The sequence below is a fragment of the Entelurus aequoreus genome, linkage group LG04 (assembly GCF_033978785.1).
Source record: "Entelurus aequoreus isolate RoL-2023_Sb linkage group LG04, RoL_Eaeq_v1.1, whole genome shotgun sequence".
Classification (NCBI taxonomy): domain Eukaryota; kingdom Metazoa; phylum Chordata; class Actinopteri; order Syngnathiformes; family Syngnathidae; genus Entelurus; species Entelurus aequoreus.
Genome location: NC_084734.1, coordinates 59,646,905 through 59,666,693, shown reverse-complemented (window position 1 = coordinate 59,666,693; position 19,789 = coordinate 59,646,905). Strand labels below are relative to the sequence as shown.

The 19,789-nt window shown below is 38.2% G+C and overlaps 2 protein-coding genes across 3 annotated transcripts in view; both read right to left on the bottom strand.

Moving 5' to 3' along the window:
* Positions 1–13,411, bottom strand: part of LOC133648876 (ETS-related transcription factor Elf-2-like) — a 33,584-nt gene extending 20,173 nt beyond the window's left edge. For both annotated transcript variants that reach the window (XM_062045375.1, XM_062045376.1), the window contains exons 1-2: positions 13,112–13,411; positions 6,564–6,647 (exon numbers count right to left, since the gene is read on the bottom strand). In XM_062045375.1, the coding sequence (XP_061901359.1) occupies positions 6,564–6,638 (75 nt within the window). In that variant the 5' untranslated portion in view covers positions 6,639–6,647; positions 13,112–13,411. The remainder of the gene's footprint in view (positions 1–6,563; positions 6,648–13,111) is intronic.
* A 2,733-nt stretch (positions 13,412–16,144) lies between these two features.
* mgarpa (mitochondria localized glutamic acid rich protein a) overlaps positions 16,145–19,789 on the bottom strand; it is a 34,445-nt gene continuing 30,800 nt past the window's right edge. Inside the window, exons 7-8 of the mRNA XM_062045374.1 lie at positions 19,490–19,532; positions 16,145–17,746 (exon numbers count right to left, since the gene is read on the bottom strand). Of these exons, the coding sequence (XP_061901358.1) occupies positions 19,497–19,532 (36 nt within the window). The 3' untranslated portion in view covers positions 16,145–17,746; positions 19,490–19,496. The remainder of the gene's footprint in view (positions 17,747–19,489; positions 19,533–19,789) is intronic.

Sequence of the window (19,789 nt, the reverse complement as noted above, 5' to 3'; positions counted from 1 at the left end):
TGTTCGTCGGGCTACGTCACGCGCATACGTCATCCTCAGAGGCGTTTCGAACCGGAAGTTTAGCGGCAAATTTAAAATGTCACTTTATAAGTTAACCCGGCCGTATTGGCATGTGTTATAATGTTAAGATTTCATCATTGATATATAAACTATCAGACTGCGTGGTCGGTAGTAGTGGGTTTCAGTAGGCCTTTAAATAGATGTAGTAACAGGTTATATGCAAAAAAATTCTGAGTGGGGAACACTGACATGAAATGACAACATGACAGCACTTTTTAAAAATGCTAGTTTTATAATTAAATGTCAGCATGTCTTGGTGATGTATTTAACTACACTTTCTGTCAGCGCATACCATTTTGCACTGTTTTGTTTACACTGACCTGGCTTCGTCACCAAACGTGGAGTGAATGTGTTTAAAGTGTCAGGGATTCACCTTAATGTAGCACACCGCCACGGCAATTTCATTACCCCCACACCTTAAAAATAAGTTGTTTTACTTAACTTGAAAACAAATTAATAATGTAATATAGCATATTGTAGCCCTCAGAAGAAATCACACAAAGTCTGATGCTATTTTTAAATTTTTATCACCCATCTTATGATAATAAACGACACAATTCCAACAGGTTTTAGCTCCCGTGCAAACATTTCCGTCTCTGTGCTTCCCCGGACACACAACAACACTTCCTCATTTTTGGCCAATCATCTTTCAGGCACGGACGGTAAGTTTGACAACATGGGAAAAACTGACATCAAATCCACACGAACATAAAACATTAACACCAGCCGGTCGTGACAGTATGAATTGATATATATACTGTATATATATATATATATATATATATATATATATATATATATATATATATATATAGCCTATTATTTGCGCACTACTGACAAGTGATGTCCCAAAAACCCTCGAAAAAAGACTTTGATTACCGAAAACCGTGTTGCCGAAACCGTATGTAAACAAAACGCACACCATTGTCCGTAGCGTTATCAGCATGTCTGCAATTTGGACGTAATTTTAATGTATCGCAGACATACCCGCGGACAGCCATCTACAAAAAGTGCAAATATTAAGAGGACAGTGAAAAGAAAAGAAAAAGAAAGTCTAACTGGAGCAGCAACGCGAAGCAAGTGACATCACGCTCGCTGTAGCTCGCCTTTCGTCAGGGACATCGAGGGACAGAAGAGAGCTCCAAACACGAGTACATTTTATAATAAGACCAGAAGAAGATGCTAGATTTGCTGCTAGTCATTTTTACTAAAAAACTAATCATAAAGTCTCTAGACACTTGAAAAAATCTCAATAAAGTACACAGAAAAAAATATGTTACCGGTAATACAAATAATAATAACAGATCTGTTTTTAAATGTATGTATACATTTTGAGCCTTTTTAAAGAAAATCATATAGCGAATTAGGGCTGGGCGATATGGCAAAAAAAATTATAACGATTATTTTTTCCATATCATTCAATCTCGATTAATATCACAATTTTTTTTTTTTTTTTATTAAAGGAGGAGTGTCCCTTGCAGGATAGATAGATAGATAGTACTTTATTGATTCCTTCAGGAGAGTTCCCTCAGGAAAATTTAAAATTATAGCGTGGATAGGATTATAGCGTGTAACGTTGCATGCCTATTTACTACCGCAGTATAGTATATTTCAGCCATAAATTGCTCTCGGTAATGTACGCTGACATTTTGTGCATATCTATGATTGTGATTACTTAAGGTGAAACTGTACAGGTAATCCACGTTATTGTCTGTACCCCGGTTTTAGGGCACCAAATTAATCACGATCAGCCCTATTGTAAATTATGCAAATTATTAGATCAATCAATCAATCAATCAATGTTTATTTATATAGCCCTAAATCACAAGTGTCTCAAATGGCTGTATGATGTCATGGTGACCACACCCATGACCACGCCCCCACCACCACAGGTATCTTTGCAGTTAAGGGAAAACCCTGAGTAGGCATGCAGGTTTTCTGTAGTCGCAAACATTCGGCAAACTGGCTTCTCTGTGTTGATAGGCTCATCTTGTTCTAAAGGTTTAAACTGAAATATTCCCAGACTGGTGCGGTGGAATTTGGTTTTGTGATCATTTTGTCCAGGTTAGCTGCTAGATGCTAACTTATTGCACTGTGTAATGCTAGCGGGCTAGCGGGCCAGCGGCCCTGCATCACCTCAAGAAAGTTTAATGACACTTGCTGAGGACAAGATAATTCACCCCCATCTTTTCATTCCGCTATGGTACAAACACACGTAGCCACTAAAAGCGACGGAAACAGTGAATGCTCTTGATGCATGCAAATTAAATTTACAGACTTAACTTTAATTTATCGTTGGTTAATTGACTTATAGAATATCGGCCCAGGCCTAATTCTGAGTGGTCTTTTTTGTAATGTGCATAACTTTTGGAACGTGCTTATATGTTACCCTATACTTCCACACAGTAAATAAGATATAACAATAATGACAATAATAGTGTACGACATGAAGGTTTTACGGTTTAAGATGTGATTTGTTTTTCCTAGGATTCCAATACTTTTTGCTATTTTACTACTCATATATTTGATGAGAGCTTTCCAGCACAGCTTGTGATCTAATACCACACCCAGAAATGTACTTTCAATTTCTGTGTTATCAGTTTCTACTTTTACATTTATTCATACTTTACGGTTTACAAATAACATGAATTTGGTTTTGTTCAAGTATAGAGTAAGCCTGGGCCAATAACAAATTTTGCTTGACATGTCCAGTGCGTACCCCACCTTCCGACTGAGTGCAGCTGGGATAGCATCCCCCACATTGTATACTACTGTATATTGACTGTATAATGCCCCTTTCCCAAATTACATAAACGATTGTTTGTACTAGGCCTGTGCTGATAAAAATGTTGCTGGATATGGACATTATATTGTCCCACAAATTATGTTGTCAATAAACTATATTATTTTGAGACCAAATGATGCACTAATGTAACCATTAGGGGTGTAAAAATGAATCGGTACAAACCGATAACCGATTTTACCTTTAGAGGTATGAATACATCGTTTGGCAAGCCTCTAGATCGATCTATATGCAATATGGATCGCTCAATATCCGGTTGTAATGTCATGAATCGGTTGATTGTAGATATGTTACAAAACATGCTCTAATCTTGCGAGATTTCTGTGATGATGTAATACAAGAGTACCGTTCTCTTTTGCAATTTAAACAAAACAGAGCAAAATGGGAGACAGCACCAAAAGAGTTTATAAACAATGCACTCCCAAGTCTTAAATAGAAAGTGTGGTAAACGTTTGAATAAAAAAAAAAAAAAAAGACTGGTCTGTTGGATAAAAATATGGCCATTTGTAACGTTTGTAAAGCAGCGATAAAGTAGCGGCGGTATGACATATCTGAGCACACACCTGTTGTGACGGCATAAAGACACTTAAGCCGGCGATGAGGGAGCTAAGGTAGCAGACCTACCAACTGGCAAGATAACGACAACATCTACTACACTGTTCATTGTGCTAAAGACTGAGCTGCAGGGCTGCCAAGCGAGTCACGCAATTTAACCCATTCTCACACCACACTTGACATTTCGCACGCTTATATTTCCCCATTGACTACTCTATACAGTGTTTCCCACACATTCATTTATTTGTGGCGGCCCGCCACGAAAGAATTGAGGCCGCAACAAAACAAAAAAATAAATAAATAAATTTTAAAAAAAAATTTGTCCTGTCCAGCTTCTCAGGCAAATCATATAGTTGATGTAGATGCCCATATCGGCTGTTCAGATTTACTTTACAAAAGAGAAGTGTAGGATCAAGATTTTTGGAGCTCTTTGTTCAGTGGATCAGATGTTTGATGAAGCTTTGTGTCTATCTACCACCACTACGGTTTTCTGTTTATTTGTTACTGACTGTGGCAGGACACCTCTGCCTCTGTTTCACTTTATGTTGCTGCTAAATAATATGGTTGTAGTAGTAGACTAAAGTTAAATTATTTAGTATGCACTAATTAAAGGGGCAGTGCTTTAAGAGACATTTTAGCTTTTATATTTTTATAAGATATATTTTTTGTAAGAACCACAATTAATAAATATATTTCAGTGAATAACTTATTGTTCAAATCTGTATATAAATATGTACATAAAGTGTAGTAATTATATTGTAAAATTGATGGATGGATGGATGGACGTTTAAAACAAAACTTTTATTATTAATTAGTAAGTATAAATTTTTGAGCCTTTTTAGAGAAAATCATATCATTGTAGTAAATTATGCAAATTACTCGATGATGTCATGGTGACCATGCCCATAGCCACGCCCATAGTCACGCCCCCACCGCCACAGGTATCTTGGCAGTTTATGGGAAACTGTGCAACCTACTAATAAAAGTCTCAATCAATCAATCAATCAATCACTGCTATATTAATTGTTTTCATAATAACAAACTAGTTTCCTCGTGGCCTGCCATAGTTCGAGTAAATCAGATTGATTTCCCGAAAGACAACAGACAGCAGACCAAACCATAAATGATTTTACCTAAATCTAGCCTACCACGACAGGTAACACGCAGTGTAAATCAATCAGAAGAAACCTAAGACGAGACTTTTAGTCGTCAACTTGGTGACTTTCTTGCTAAATCTAGTATCTTTCCAACTCCTTGTCGTGATTTTCTTTCTCCAACAGCGACTAGCAACAAATCTAGCAATTTTGGGGGGCATGACTGGAGACATTAAAGCGCATAACACTCTAACGTTTTAGCGTACAAGCGGTGATGTCTGCTCTTAGACAGCTTGTACTGAAAACACATTTTGTTGTACTTTTAAGTACCGTACAATGACAATAAAGTCAATTCCAGTCGAAGCAAAGAGGAGACCCACACTCACTCTGTACAAAGCTGCCGCTGTTTCTGCCTTGGTTGAGATGTAAATGTTACATCACTGTCACGCTTCAAATAAAAACAAAGTTATCGTTCATGTCAATGAGCCAGTCAATAAAAGTGGTTTGTTCGTGAATATCTTAACCTTCCAGTCTTTTGATCAAGTTTGATACAATAACATTTAACAATGTAGAAGAAAGAAAAATACAACATAACTAAGAATCATCAGAAGAATATTAATTTACAGTTGTAATCATAATTTACATTTTTTAACTCAGATCTTTTCTTTAAGTTTGTGGATTGCAATGCCTTGAAATTGGTAGTAATACTATTTGCTAATCATTAATACAGGAAACTCCTTGTGGAGAGGCGGGGCCGGCGAGCGAGCAGCAAGGCAGGGCACGCTAGAGCCCGGCCCAAGATGGCGACGAGGAGACGGGGACGGTGAGCGAGCGGCGAGGTGGGGCGCGCCGGGAGCGACGCCGCAATCATGCCCAGGTGCGCGGATCGCGCACCTGGGCACGATCATCCAATCCTCTCACACTGTTTAAAAGGGCGACAGCTGTGAACGTCGGGAAGGGAGACGGTAGGAGACGAAGCCAACGTGAAGCTGACGCGGTGCGAGACAGGAGGAGAGCCCGAGGCAGACGACAAGCGAGCAAGGAAGAGGAGCTGAAGAGCGACCTGGACTGAGGCTATTTGCAAAAATAAACAAAGTCACAACTGCTCAAGATGTCTCTATTCTTCTATTCGTCTTGTGGGTCCAGGGAACCCACAAGACGGCACGAGTCCGTCACACTCCTGTTTTGTATTTATCTATTTAGAAACACATGACATTGTTCTTTCATGATACGTTTACCGGTAATTTTCTTTTCACCATGCAAAACTTCCATCTGCATTGAATCGTATCGCATCGAATCATAACTTTTTAAAAAGTATTCTTAGCGAATCGTATTGTGACCCTTGTATCAAAAGTCACATCGAATCACCATTTAAGATAGAGATGCACATCCCTAGTAACCATGTTATATAATAATAATAATGCAGGTATTCCTTTCAAACACATTAAACTTAGATTTCCCATTAGTTATTTTTTTACTACTTATATACACCTACACACACACCAACAGTAATTTAAGGTCAATTACTGTTGATTATATGAAATAAGTAAACAAAAAAATGGAATATTTCAAAATAATTAACTCTCAATCTCTGTTAGCAGAAATTGCACTTCAATAAATAATTAATTGACTATCGGCCCAGGCCTACTTCACTGCGCCATACTAGTGCTGCTGTCTTTAATTTGTGACTTCGGCCCAATTAGCAGACGTATTGCGACTTACTTTGTTGTTTCACTACCTGACATTCAAGCTATCTTAGCATCGCTTCATGTCTACCCCTGCACTATATCCAGTGTGCCAGTGATAATGGTGCTTGTAAGATGTGTAATTTATTTGCTGCCATTGAAGCAAGAATTACTAACTTAGAAGCAGCTGCGCACTGTGTATGGACATACTTTAGCTTCGACTGCTACCCCCTGTCAGGATGCTACATTGCATTGATGATGCATTTCTCTTAATTGTATGCGACATGGCCAAAATGTGTCAACAACATACATTGTCACAATGGGGAAATATAATTAAAATCTCTATCGTACAACCAGAAGTCTTACCTGTTGTGGCTCCTCCACCATGGTAACATACTCCACAATATTACCTCCTCCATCTGATACAACCACAGAGGTCATCACTCATTCCTAAAAACACAAAAGAAGTGTCTTGCTGGTTAAGACTGCTAAATACAACAATAAAGAATGTGTGCAAATGTGAAAAAAATCTAAAACGTTATTGATATGCATGTGTGTAAACAGAAATGACAAATTAAATTATTCACTGCATAAAGTGTATTAACAGTAAATAATCATATCTGTATGTCTCTGATGATCAGTATAACCACAAGGGTCATTTAAAAATATTAAAACATTACCAACTAGGGATGTCACGGTATGATTTTTTTTAATCACAGGTATTGTGACCAAAATTATTGCAGTTATCGCTGTATTTTTAATTGTGCTCAAAATTTTCTAAAACTACTTATATTCAAATCTTATTTTTAAAAAAACACAAACGAATGCAGCTGAGATGGGCTCCAGCGACCCCCTACGAACCCCGAAAGGACAAGCGCTAGAAAATGGATGGATGGAAACAATACAATTTAAAATGTATGTAAGTACCTGAAGTAGAACATTTAATGTGCATATGAAAGCAACACAAGCATTATAAAAAAAGTAATATGGCAGAAAAAAAATTACATAAATAAAAATATGTGAAACTTGTGCAAGATGGCAATTTATGAACATAAGACATAACTGCATTTTTTGTCCATATAGATAAAAATAGTGTTAATATATGAGATTTAGTTTTACATAGTAGGCTGCATGGTATGGCCAAAATAGCAATTAAGATTATTCTTTATCAATATTGTAACTGTTATTTCTTCGTGCACATAATACATATTTATAAAGTGTTTGGATGTATTCATTTATTTAAAATTTTCATAAAATATAATATTGCCTGACAAAAAGTGTTCAGTGTTGTAGCTTTACTATTATCGTTAGTTTTTTAGCCAAAATTCGTCCGTTCTCCCTTTTCTGTCTACCCACTGTGTCTGCTTGTAAGTACTCCGTGATTGTGCGCTGCCGAACATGGTCCTCTGCTCGTAAAACTAGCAATGTATCCCCGTATGAAAAAAATAGTCAAAAACAGAAGGAGATAACGTTCGCAGTAATCTACCACATAGCGAAGGACATACACTATTTGATTTCCTATTATGCAGCTCATTTTTATGACAGTTATTTAAATATATTGTGTAACATCATGCACAAAAGTGCACTTTATTTGTTTTAAACTATTGTAATGGCGTTCTGTACAAAAAGTGCCCTTTAATTTAGTGTTGTTTTGATATGTCATCTTAGTGACATCATGCACAAAAGTGCACTAATAGCTTGTTTTCAAATGTCTCTGACAATCTTGCGCTTTCTGTTTTGAAATTACATGAATGTTTGTGCCACGGTTTAATAAATACAGTTTTAGTAAATTGACTTAGTTGTGATTTCTCTCTCTGCATGAAAGTTTAAAATGAGCATATATTAATGCAGTATGAACAAGAATGTTTTAATGTAGACACATAGAATCATCATACTGGTGTGATTATATGCATCAAGTGTTAATTCAAGGCTAAAGCAAAATATCGAGATATATATCGTGTATCATGACATGGCCTAAAAATATCGAGATATTAATAAAAGGCCATATCGCCCAGCCCTTATATACACACACACACACACACACACACACACACACACACACACACACACACACACACACACACACACACACACACACACACACACACACACACAGGCGGTTACCTACGGTGGCCGAGAAAAGTCACAACAAATCCAACAAGACAATATACATTACAACACAACAACTTTCAGCAACAGCACAATTGCAAACACCACAACACAATGATATAGTGCAACAACACAACTATAAACCACCGATTAACAAAACAGAAAGGACAGAAGAGCAAGTTACGGTGACGGACATAGTATATTAGTATTATCGAAACAGTGAAAAAAAGTGATTTACTACTCAAAAAGTGTCACACTTCACTTATTTTACCAACTTCGTTCTCAGGAAGTTGTGAGTCACCAAAACTTGTCTGCTGTCACTTCCGTTCCGTTTTTGTATTGTCGTGTTTTGGCTAGTTGTTGAGTAATGGCTTTATGTTATTGTGTTGTGGCGTTTGCATTTGTTCTGACTTCTCTCTGCTATTGTAGCTGATTAGTATTAGAATTACAGTAGCAGGTCAAACCTCTGCTCATTAAACCTTGGTTGCACTTAGGGCTGGGCGATATACAAACCCCGTTTCCATATGAGTTGGGAAATTGTGTTATATGTAAATATAAACGGAATACAATGATTTGCAAATCCTTCTCAACCCATATTCAATTGAATGCACTACAAAGACAAGATATTTGATGTTCAAACTCACAAACTTTATTTTTTTTTTGCAAATAATTAACTTAGAATTTCATGGCTGCAACACGTGCCAAAGTAGTTGGGAAAGGGCATGTTCACCACTGTGTTACATGGCCTTTCCTTTCAACAACACTCAGTAAACGTTTGGGAACTGAGGAGAAACATTTTTTAAGCTTCTCAGGTGGAATTCTTTCCTATTCTTGCTTGATGTACAGCTTAAGTTGTTCAACAGTCCAGGGGTCTCCATTGTGGTATTTTAGGCTTTCATAATGTGCCACACATTTTCAATGGGAGACAGGTCTAGACTACAGGCAGGCCAGTCTAGTACCCGCACTCTTTTACTATGAAGCCACGTTGATGTAACACGTGGCTTGGCATTGTCTTGCTGGAATAAGCAGGGGCGTCCATGGTAACATTGCTTGGATGGCAACATATGTTGCTCCAAAACCTGTATGTACCTTTCAGCATTAATGGCGCCTTCACAGATGTGTAAGTTACCCATGTCTTGGGCACTAATACACCCCCATACCATCACAGATGCTGGCTTTTAAATTTGCGCCTATAACAATCCGGATGGTTCTTTTCCTCTTTGGTCCGGAGGACACGACGTCCACAGTTTCCAAAAACAATTTGAAATGTAGACTCGTCAGACCACAGAACACTTTTCTACTTTGTATCAGTCCATCTTAGATGAGCTCAGGCCCAGCGAAGCCGACGGCGTTTCTGGGTGTTGTTGATAAACGGTTTTCGCCTTGCATAGGAGAGTTTTAACTTGCACTTACAGATGTGGCGACCAACTGTAATTACTGACAGTGGGTTTCTGAAGTGTTCCTGAGCCCATGTGGTGATATCCTTTACACACTGATGTCGCTTGTTGATGCAGTACAGCCTGAGGGATCGAAGGTCATAGGCTTAGCTGCTTACGTGCAGTGATTTCTCCAGATTCTCTGAACCCTTTGATGATATTACGGACCGTAGATGGTGAAATCCCTAAATTCCTTGCAATAGCTGGTTGAGAAAGGTTTTTCTTAAACTGTTCAACAATTTGCTCACGCATTTGTTGACAAAGTGGTGACCCTCGCCCCATCCTTGTTCGTGAATGACTGAGCATTTCATGGAATCTACTTTTATACCCAATCATGGCACCCACCTGTTCCCAATTTGCCTGTTCACCTGTGGGATGTTCCAAATAAGTGTTTGATGCGCATTCCTCAACTTTATCAGTATTTATTGCCACCTTTCCCAACTTCTTTGTCACGTGTTGCTGGCATCAAATTCTAAAGTTAATGATTATTTGCACAAAAAAAAAGTTTATCAGTTTGAACATCAAATATGTTGTCTTTGTAGCATATTCAACTGAATATGGGTTTAAAATTATTTGGAAATCATTGTATTACGTTTATATTTACATCTAACACAATTTCCCAACTCATATGGAAACGGGGTTTGTAATATCGATATATTTTTAAACAAGATATGAATTAAGAAAATATTGTAATATCGATATAATTTATTTCACAATAAAATGACCAAACATTGCTTATTTGTTGTGTTCCTTGTTCTCCCCCGCTCCCCCTCCATGGGCTACTAAACTCCTCCCTCCTTTCAAGACGTGCACATTTGGACAAATGTATGCCTCTGGATAAAACATTAATTTGAGTTGTTTACCATGTAAACCCAAATAAAAACTGTTCTCGAGTTGCCAATCCGGGCATATTTCGCACGAGAAATGCTGCCAAAAATGTATGTCAAAGTGAAGAAGATCATAGATAGATCATTTTATTTACAGTATGTTATGTGAGATAGGCTCCAGCACCCCCCGCGACCCCGACAGGGACAAGCGGTAGAAAATGGATGGATGGATGGAATTCTGTACTACTTAAACAGTTTATTTTCTGTGCTGTTAATACCCATCTTGACTAACTGGGTTAATAAAAGTGCCACTGATTGTTTACAGTACAGTTGTCATTCAGTTCAATTTTAGTGAATCTCGCTCAAAAATGAATATCTTTATATGTATACTTTCACCGGAAAATATATCGAATATCGAGTTTATGTAAAAATATATCAAGATGTACTTTTTTGTCCACATCGCCCAGCTCTTGTTGCACTTAATTTTTTATATTAATTCATTTTGCATTGGTGTTATTCCTTTGTCAAAAACAACAGTAAAAGAGGAGGTAAATCTACTGTTGTATTATTTAATGTTGTTAAACAAAAACAGAAGTAGCAGGAAAATCTAAGGTTGGTAACTGTACTTTTATTCAAAAGTTATTGTTTATTGAAAATGAGAGCATAAAGTGTTTCCTCTTGTTAATTCAAGTGTTGGCTACACTTTATTCAAATACGATGTGAATACATTTGGCCATTAATTGTTGTTTACTTGCTTGTTTGTATCCATAACTCATCTATCCATCCATTGTTTACCGATATATATCTAATTCCCTTGCAAAATAACAGGAATATAGGAAACTTCACCTGCAGTATCCAGTATTTATTTCACAGTCACACTGGGTTTTTGTTTTGTTTGTTTTTATTTGCTAAAAAAGATACTGAATCGATTCAAAGTCATAAAATCATTAAGGATCGTATCAGTCTAAACCAGTGGTTCTTAACCTGGGTTGGATCGAACCCTAGGGGTTCGGTGAGTCGGCCTCAGGGGTTCGGCGGAGCCTCCGCCGCGGAGGTCAAGACACACCTGACTCATCGTGTAGATAAAAACTTCTCCCTATCGACGTATTATGCATACCCCCAAACAATGTTACCTCTAATTTTCCATATGCGTGAGCAAACGTAAAAACTCCTTGAGCATTCAGTGGAGCACATGTGAGCGACGTCAGACATGCACATGCACTGTGGCCACACCAGCAGCACACCTGTCCCAAACCTGACTAAATAACAAGTTAAATGTTTTATTATTATAATCAAATGACAGCATTCATTTCCATGAGATTATTTTCTAATATAAGTGTTTTGGCCCACTTACAATGACAATAACAAAAAATATTGTTTTTCATGAGCTATTGTATGTCTGGGTGGAGTTCCTGCTTTGGAAATAATTTGTACCCCTTCCAGATATCGCATTTAGTTCCACTAAAACATTCACATGTTGCACAATGAGATGTAAACATGGGATCATGTGTACATTCCTGTAACTTTCTGTTTATCTTTATTAGTATTTCTTTAAAATAATAACATCATTTCATGATTAATATTTATAAATTAAGATTAAATTAAAGAAAAAAACATTTTATTTTTCACTAAAGAAGGGTTTGGTGAATGCGCATATGAAACAAGTGGGGTTCGGTACCTCCAACAAGGTTAAGAACCACTGGTCTAAACAAATAATATTGTCCCTAAATCGAATCGGCAACCATCATCTCTGAATCAAATCGTTGTTAAAACGAAGCATTACACACCTAGTGTACAAACATGATTAATACATTATTTTTGGTGATTACATTTTGTAAAAAGTTTGTAGAAATGTTTAAAATCTTTGTTGTATTTATTTATATGCATATTATACTATTTATTATATAACATATTTATTTTCTCGATCAATGAATTAAAATCTTAAAAAGTATCATCAGCGATACTGTCTCTGAATTTACTTGGTATCGGATCGATACCAATTTTTGTATCGCCCTCCTCTAATGTTGTGAACCGACAAAATTGACGTGCATATGTAGGATGGCACAAAACTAATAGTTAACAGTTCATCAAACTTAAAAACATGACAACATAATGAAAACAAACACACCCACTAGCACTACTCGTATTAGAGCGCGACCGTCACGTCGCAAGCTAATGTTTACTTTCTGTACGGTTTGGCTAGTCAAAGTGCGGTTAAGCATACTTTTCGCTGCTCTAACATCAGCTAACGAGTCATGGGAATGTTAAGAAGTGCTGTTCAACTTAATTACAAACACCGAAATAATTCTGCCTTTTATACAACGCATTATATTTGACAGGGAACAGACTGAAAATAGTTCTGTTCAGTGCGCAGCTGTTAGCATTAGCAATTAGCTCGCTGACAGCCTATATACCGTTATGTAACACAGGTCCATGGTTCGCAAGCAGAGCAAAGTACAGCAAAACTAAGTCTATTTTAGCGAGTTGAGCCCCCCACTCGCAGTCTATGTATACATTGGTGCACTTACTTCACGCCTCTTACCTTGTTTTGCTGTCCACGCAAAGTAAGTAAGCTCCACAGCTAATGCTAGTCGGGCCTGATGTTAGCCTAGTTGGGAAGCCAAAGCCGCCAGTTTCACTTTTACAAACGTTGCTCTGCGAGTCCTTCTGGCTTCAGACTCTTCACAAGAGATCTTCCAATCCGTGTTCGAATCCACGCGATATGAACGAATACATGCCGCACATAAGTGTGGATTTGCGCTAGTTATTGGCTATCGTGGAGCTTTTCCGGCGCGCAGTCTGAACATATACTGCGGGGCAAAGCGTCGACTGCCGTGACGTCACGAGGACAACCCCGGTGCACAACGAGCGACGGTATAAAAAAAAGTCGACTAATCAAATATCGAAATTGTATTATCCTATAAATAAGTACATGTTCGGGCCTATGATAATCGTAGTAATTGCGTTGCTCTGCTTTTTAATTATATTTCCGTGACGGTGTTCTTAATTAGCAAAATAATAAATGTACAGGAACTAAAATGATAAAAGCAGCATAAACCAATGTTTTCAAATAGGGCTGACTTGCTAATTTGTATTTTTCTGACATTTGGCAAGTTGCAGCACAAAGTGCTTTTCACCAGTTAATAAACATAAAAAAAGAGCATGGTGGAAAAACACCACCTTTGAGGCGTCAAATTAACGCCATCTACAAAATAAAGTAAAAAGTAAAAGTAAAGTACCAATGATTGTCAATTTGTCACACACACAGTAGGTGTGGTGAAATTCAATCAATCAATCAATGTTTATTTATATAGCCCTGAATCACAAGTGTCTCAAAGGGCTGCACAAGCCACAGCGACATCCTCGGTACAGAGCCCACATAAGGGCAAGGAAAACTCACCCCAGTGGGACGTCGATGTGAGTGACTATATGAGAAACCTTGGAGAGGACCGCATATGTGGGTAACCCCCACCCTCTAGGGGAGACCGAAAGCAATGGATGTCGAGTGGGTCTGACATAATATTGTGAAAGTCCAGTCCATAGTGGATCCAACACATCAGCGAAAGTCCAGTCCACAGTGGATCCAACACAGCAGTGAGAGTCCAGTCCATAGTGGGGCCAGCAGGAAACCATCCCGAGCGGAGATGGGTCAGCAGCGCAGAGATGTCCCCAACCGATGCACAGGCGAGCGGTCCACTCCTGGTCCCGACTTTGGACAGCCAGCACTTCATCCATGGCCACCGGACCTGTGTAACTCCCCCTCCACAAGGGAGAGGGGGGCAGAGGAGAAAATAAAATATTATTAAAATGGGTCAAATTACCCTCTGCATTTGACCTATCCCCTTGTTCACCCCCTGGGAGGTGAGGGAGCAGTGAGCAGCAGCGGTGGCCACGCCCGGGAATCATTTTGGTGATTTAAAAAATGATTCCCGGGCGCGGCCACCGCTGCTGCTCACTGCTCCCCTCATGTCCCAGGGGGTGAACAAGGGGATGGGTCAAATGCAGAGGGTAATTTGACCCATTTTAATAATATTTTCTTTTCTCCTCTTCCCCCCTCTCCCTTGTGGAGGGGGAGTTACACAGGTCCGGTGGCCATGGATGAAGTGCTGGCTGTCCAGAGTCGGTACCCGGGGTGGACCGCTCGCCTGTGTGAGGGTGATGGGTCAAATGCAGAGGATAATCTCACCACACCTAGTGTGTGTGTGACAATCATTGGTAGTTTTTTTAAAGAGAGGAAGAGAGCAAATATCAGGAGCTTGTGGAGGACTGCTGCAGAAATGGGTGGAAGACCAAGTGCATGCCGGTGGAGGTGGGATGTCAGGGATTTGCTGGCCATTCCCTATGCAAGGCCTATGGAACTTTGAACACCACAGAGCAAAGCAGGAGGAGATCCATCCATTCAGACATGAAGGCAGCAGAGAAGGCATCCCGATGGCTCTGGCTAAAAAAAGGGGGAAAAATAATTAATATCAGGTAAAAGTCAAATCAAAAAGGTGGGTATTAAGCCTGCTCTTAAAAACATGAACGTTTTTAAGAGCAGGCTTAAAACCCACCTTTTTGATTTGACTTTTACCTGATATTGATTATTTTATTGAAGTAATTTGTATTTGACTTTTTATCCTATTAGTTATGCAAGATTTTATTTAGTTCTATTTATTTATGAATTGTAAAGTGAAGTGAATTATATAGCGCTTTTCTCTAGTGACTCAAAGCGCTTTTACATAGTGAAACCCAATATATAAGTTACATTTGAACCAGTGTGGGTGGCACTGGGAGCAGGTGGGTAAAGTGTCTTGCCCAAGGACACAACGGCAGTGACTAGGATGGCGGAAGCGGGGATCGAACCTGGAACCCTCAAGTTGCTGGCACGGCCACTCTACCAACCGAGCTATACCGCCCATTTATATTATATATAATATATATCATATATTTACTGTATATTCATTTTATTTTTATCTTTTTAATAATCTTCATATGTTTTACTTGTATTTTATTCTTTATCTCTATTCATGGTTCTTACTTTTTACAAGTTTTATTATTTTTATTTTCCAACGTTCCTCAGATGAGCCATCTGCCTCAGGGTTTATCGGCCGTGCCTTGTGGGGGCGTTTATGTGTCAGCGTCCTGGTGGCCATGGTCTGATGACCTCTTGGTGCAGATGGCTACTGTGATGGTGTTTACTCACATGTCACGTATGTGATAATGGGGGATAGGTCACTGGGGTATTGTTTTTAACTTTGTAAAGCACTTTGCGTTGCATTTCTTTTATGTCTGAAAAGCGCTTCATAAATAAAGTTTGATTGATTTATTGATTGAAGTGGGGGTCATAAGCCAGTTGGACACGATCAACCCCAGTCGGGTCGCCTGGCAGAAGGTGTGTCTTGCAAGACCCAAAACATCCAGTGAAGCCAGGTCACAACACTGATGTGTCCAAGTTTGTGCATAGGAAAGGTTGAACGGTATCAAATTCAGTAAATAATTGGAGAAAACAAGGAGTTATGCATGATCAATTTTAGTACCTTTCTTTAGGTATCAGACATTTTAAAATAAGGTTAGAAAATAAAGAGTCTACGCATATTTTCAACTCCTTTTATTCTGTAACAGAAGAAATACCATGTTTTATTTTCAATTGCTTTTAGCACCAGGGACATAAAACACTGAAGGATAGTAATAATGGAACGTGCAAAATGAGGAAATAGAACTAGAACATGTAAACTCTACCAACAAAGCTGTAACTTCTGATTGAAGTATTTACAGACATTTCTTCAACATACATCGTTACTGGCATGTCGTCACATTCTATTCTGCACTTGCTGCAAACCTGCTTCAACCCTCCAAATTGGTGAAAAGATGGAGCAGGGAATACTTATATATCTGGCTTCTTTGCTGAGGTGGAGGATGGGCAATTCGCTCTCCTATCGGTGTGTTACAAAACTACTACCGGTACTATTTTACATCCAAACACGTGACTATAAAGCGAGGTTGCCTGTGATTGGCCCCGCAGCGACAGGGGCGGGTCCTTCTCGTTGGAGTGACAGGTACGTAAACTTGAGAGAGCTCCTGTGTGTCGCTCAATCTGTGCATTGCTGACTTCTGCCTCCTTTTTTCAGTTTGTTGGATCATTGTTCAGATAAATTTAAGGACATTAAATTGCAGAGAAAAAAAGTTTAATCAATTAAAAAATTCCCAACCCCCTGCTTTGACACTCCCACCTGCACAGCCACACTCACTTATTGTTACCGTGAATAAAAGTGATCCCTATCTAACAATACCTTCTGCTCGGAAAGGGAAGCTCGCAGGAAGGGCTTTGTGTTTTCATTTGAATTGTTGAGATTAAAAATATTCAAAAATGATGTAAATCCATACAAGAAATACACATTTCCATCAAATGGTTAAGGTTGTCTAGAAAAATACACTTTTTAATAGAATTTATGTTCAAAATAGGACAGATTGCATTCCATGGTTATATGTTTAAAAAACCCTGAGTGCCAAATTGAATGAATTCCAAGTTTCCTGATCTTAGATATATGATATAAAATGCCATATATATGTATATATATATATATATATATATATATATATATATATTCATATATATATATATATATATATATTCATATATATATATATATTCATATATATATATATTGCGTATTATAGTGTGACAACTAAGGATGATAGCAGCGTAGCGCAGTGTTTTGTTGCTTTAAAATGTGTTTGACATGGATGAGGTCTGTGGAAATGAGGAACATTTGAGGTAGGTGAATTTGCTACATAGTCACGGCAGCTGTCAAAGACAAACCAAAGTAAAACAGTTTTGAATTTGTAATGATTTGTACAGTAGGTAGAGAACACTGTACAAGCATATCACATGACTGATGGAAGAAAGGATGAACATATACAAGGAGTGTTCAAGAGTTAGTAAAGTATTGAACAGTAAAATAAATGGCTCAGAAGTGTCTTCAGTGGTTCACTAAAAAACCTTTCCCTTTAAGTGCTTCCTAGACTTGGATTGTCACCTACAGTGTACATGTAATAACTATTTAATGTATATTTCACATTGCAATAATAGCACACCCTTTTCAAATCCCATTTGTGCATAAAAGGAAAAACAAGTTGACAAAGGCACACCCCTCTTCTTCTGTTACACAGGAAGTTGTCATTCAGGAAATGTTACCTGTGTGATAAAGAATAGAAATGTTCCTTATTAGTATTCGAACCATCAACTCAAATACACATTTTTTCCAGTAAGAAGCTAAGTACTTCAAAGGGGTCCTATTATGCAGTTTTTGTGTAATTGGGATCCCCAGAAGACCCGAAAAGGTGAAATCACACCATGGAGGCACGGCAAGGATATTTGTAAAAAAAAACAAAAAAAACTTGCCTTTTTCCAAACTTGCTCCAATTGAGCCGTATGGAATTTGAGACATTAGTAAAGTTTTTTGCCTTAGTTATGTCAGTAGATATCTCCATACATGCTAGTTTTACCTGAAGAACTTTGCCTTTTTTCCAGTTGTAGTCCAAAGTTGTAGTCAATAAGTTCCTTCTTTTTCTCTATACTCTTGTTGTGGGTAAATGCACCCTCCCCTGTTGCCATTTCGAATAAAACGTAGTGTATAGTTCTAACTTATATCTTTCAGTAGACTCCATACGGAAGCGTTAAAAACTACAACATGGCTGACGGGGTGGAGATGCAGTGGGAGGAGGCTTAGCCTGGAGAACTTTGGCATGTAAATATGACTGCCCGAAAATAGCACCTTCTGAAGAGACGGTCAGTAAGTGGCTTGAAGATTAACTGTAACACATAATCTTTGCAACAGTTTGACTAGATAACCACCATTACATGTTATGTAGACCACAAGCAAAAAATCACAATATGACCCCTTTAAGTGAACTGCACTTTTTTCGGAATTTTTCAAATCATTATGAAAGACATGACGATGGACGGACTTCTTTTAATGCATTCTAAATATTAAATAAACATAAATAAAAGTCTGCTTACCAATGGGAGCTCCACTATTCCCCGCATAAAGTCCAATAAATAACCATTCAAAAACCACCAACAATGCTCAATTTACATTTTGTGACTTGAATATTAACCAATTATTAGGGATATTGTTATCATAAGCGTTAAAGCAGGCAAACTATTCATAGCGGCACCGTGATCACTTCCTGTGTGCCTATGTTTACAACATCGAGTGGTCTGCTGCGTCTTCGCTTCCTTGCTCCCTGGAAGTTTATTGTAGATCATAAATCATGCCTCTCACCTGGACATGAGACGTCTGAGGAGGTAATCCGACAAGTTGGTACACAGCCACATAGGACCTCGAACTGGCGCGGAGGACGACACAAAAAGAGCTTGTCCCCCCTGAACCTCCACCCCGTTTCTTTGTGAGGATTATGAGTCATTCTTCATCTAAATGGGAATATATGAACATCCCAGCAGTCGGCATCCTAATGACAGCAGACATTGTACAGTAAGGGATGTTTTATTATGTTTCTTTGCTCTCATAAAGTCTGCAGTGAGCAGAAATCAGTAATGAAGAAAAAAAAGCAAAGCAAACGTGATGCGTTTTTTAAATCAATGCACCACGCATGTTTAAAATGATCAAAATACGTAAATATTAAATATAAATGTTCTCCATACTACATTACAGGTATACAGTATTTATAGCATGTATATAAAACCCTAATGGAGGAGTTTGTATGTTTTTTAGGGGCTCTATAGGCAGAATTTAATGGGTCCCATAGGCTCCATTGTAAGCAGACTTTTGATCGCATTTATTTAATATATTGAATACATAAAAAAATCCATCCATCGTCATGTCTTTCATAATGATTGTGAACGACAGGAAAAATTCACAAAAGTGCAGTTCACCTTTAACCTCCACAACCTATTATAATATTTAAAGTTCAGTACCTTATAACTACTGCATTTGCATCCTAAGAAGACTCCGCTTGTCCTGAGTACCAGAAACAAAGATCAGTGTTATTTTTTTCCATGACCTTACAGTCAAAATAGGAAAGTGTAGCACACATATAAATATAAACATAGTGATGTCACATCACTATTACACTTAGGGAATAAGATGTGTCGTTGGTGCTCCCTCAGCAACCCAAACAGTTTCTATTTCAGTCTCCAAATTGTGGGAATTATTGCCACATTCAAAGCACTTGGAATGTCAGAAAATCATTGGTAATCTTTAGTTCATCCAATAGA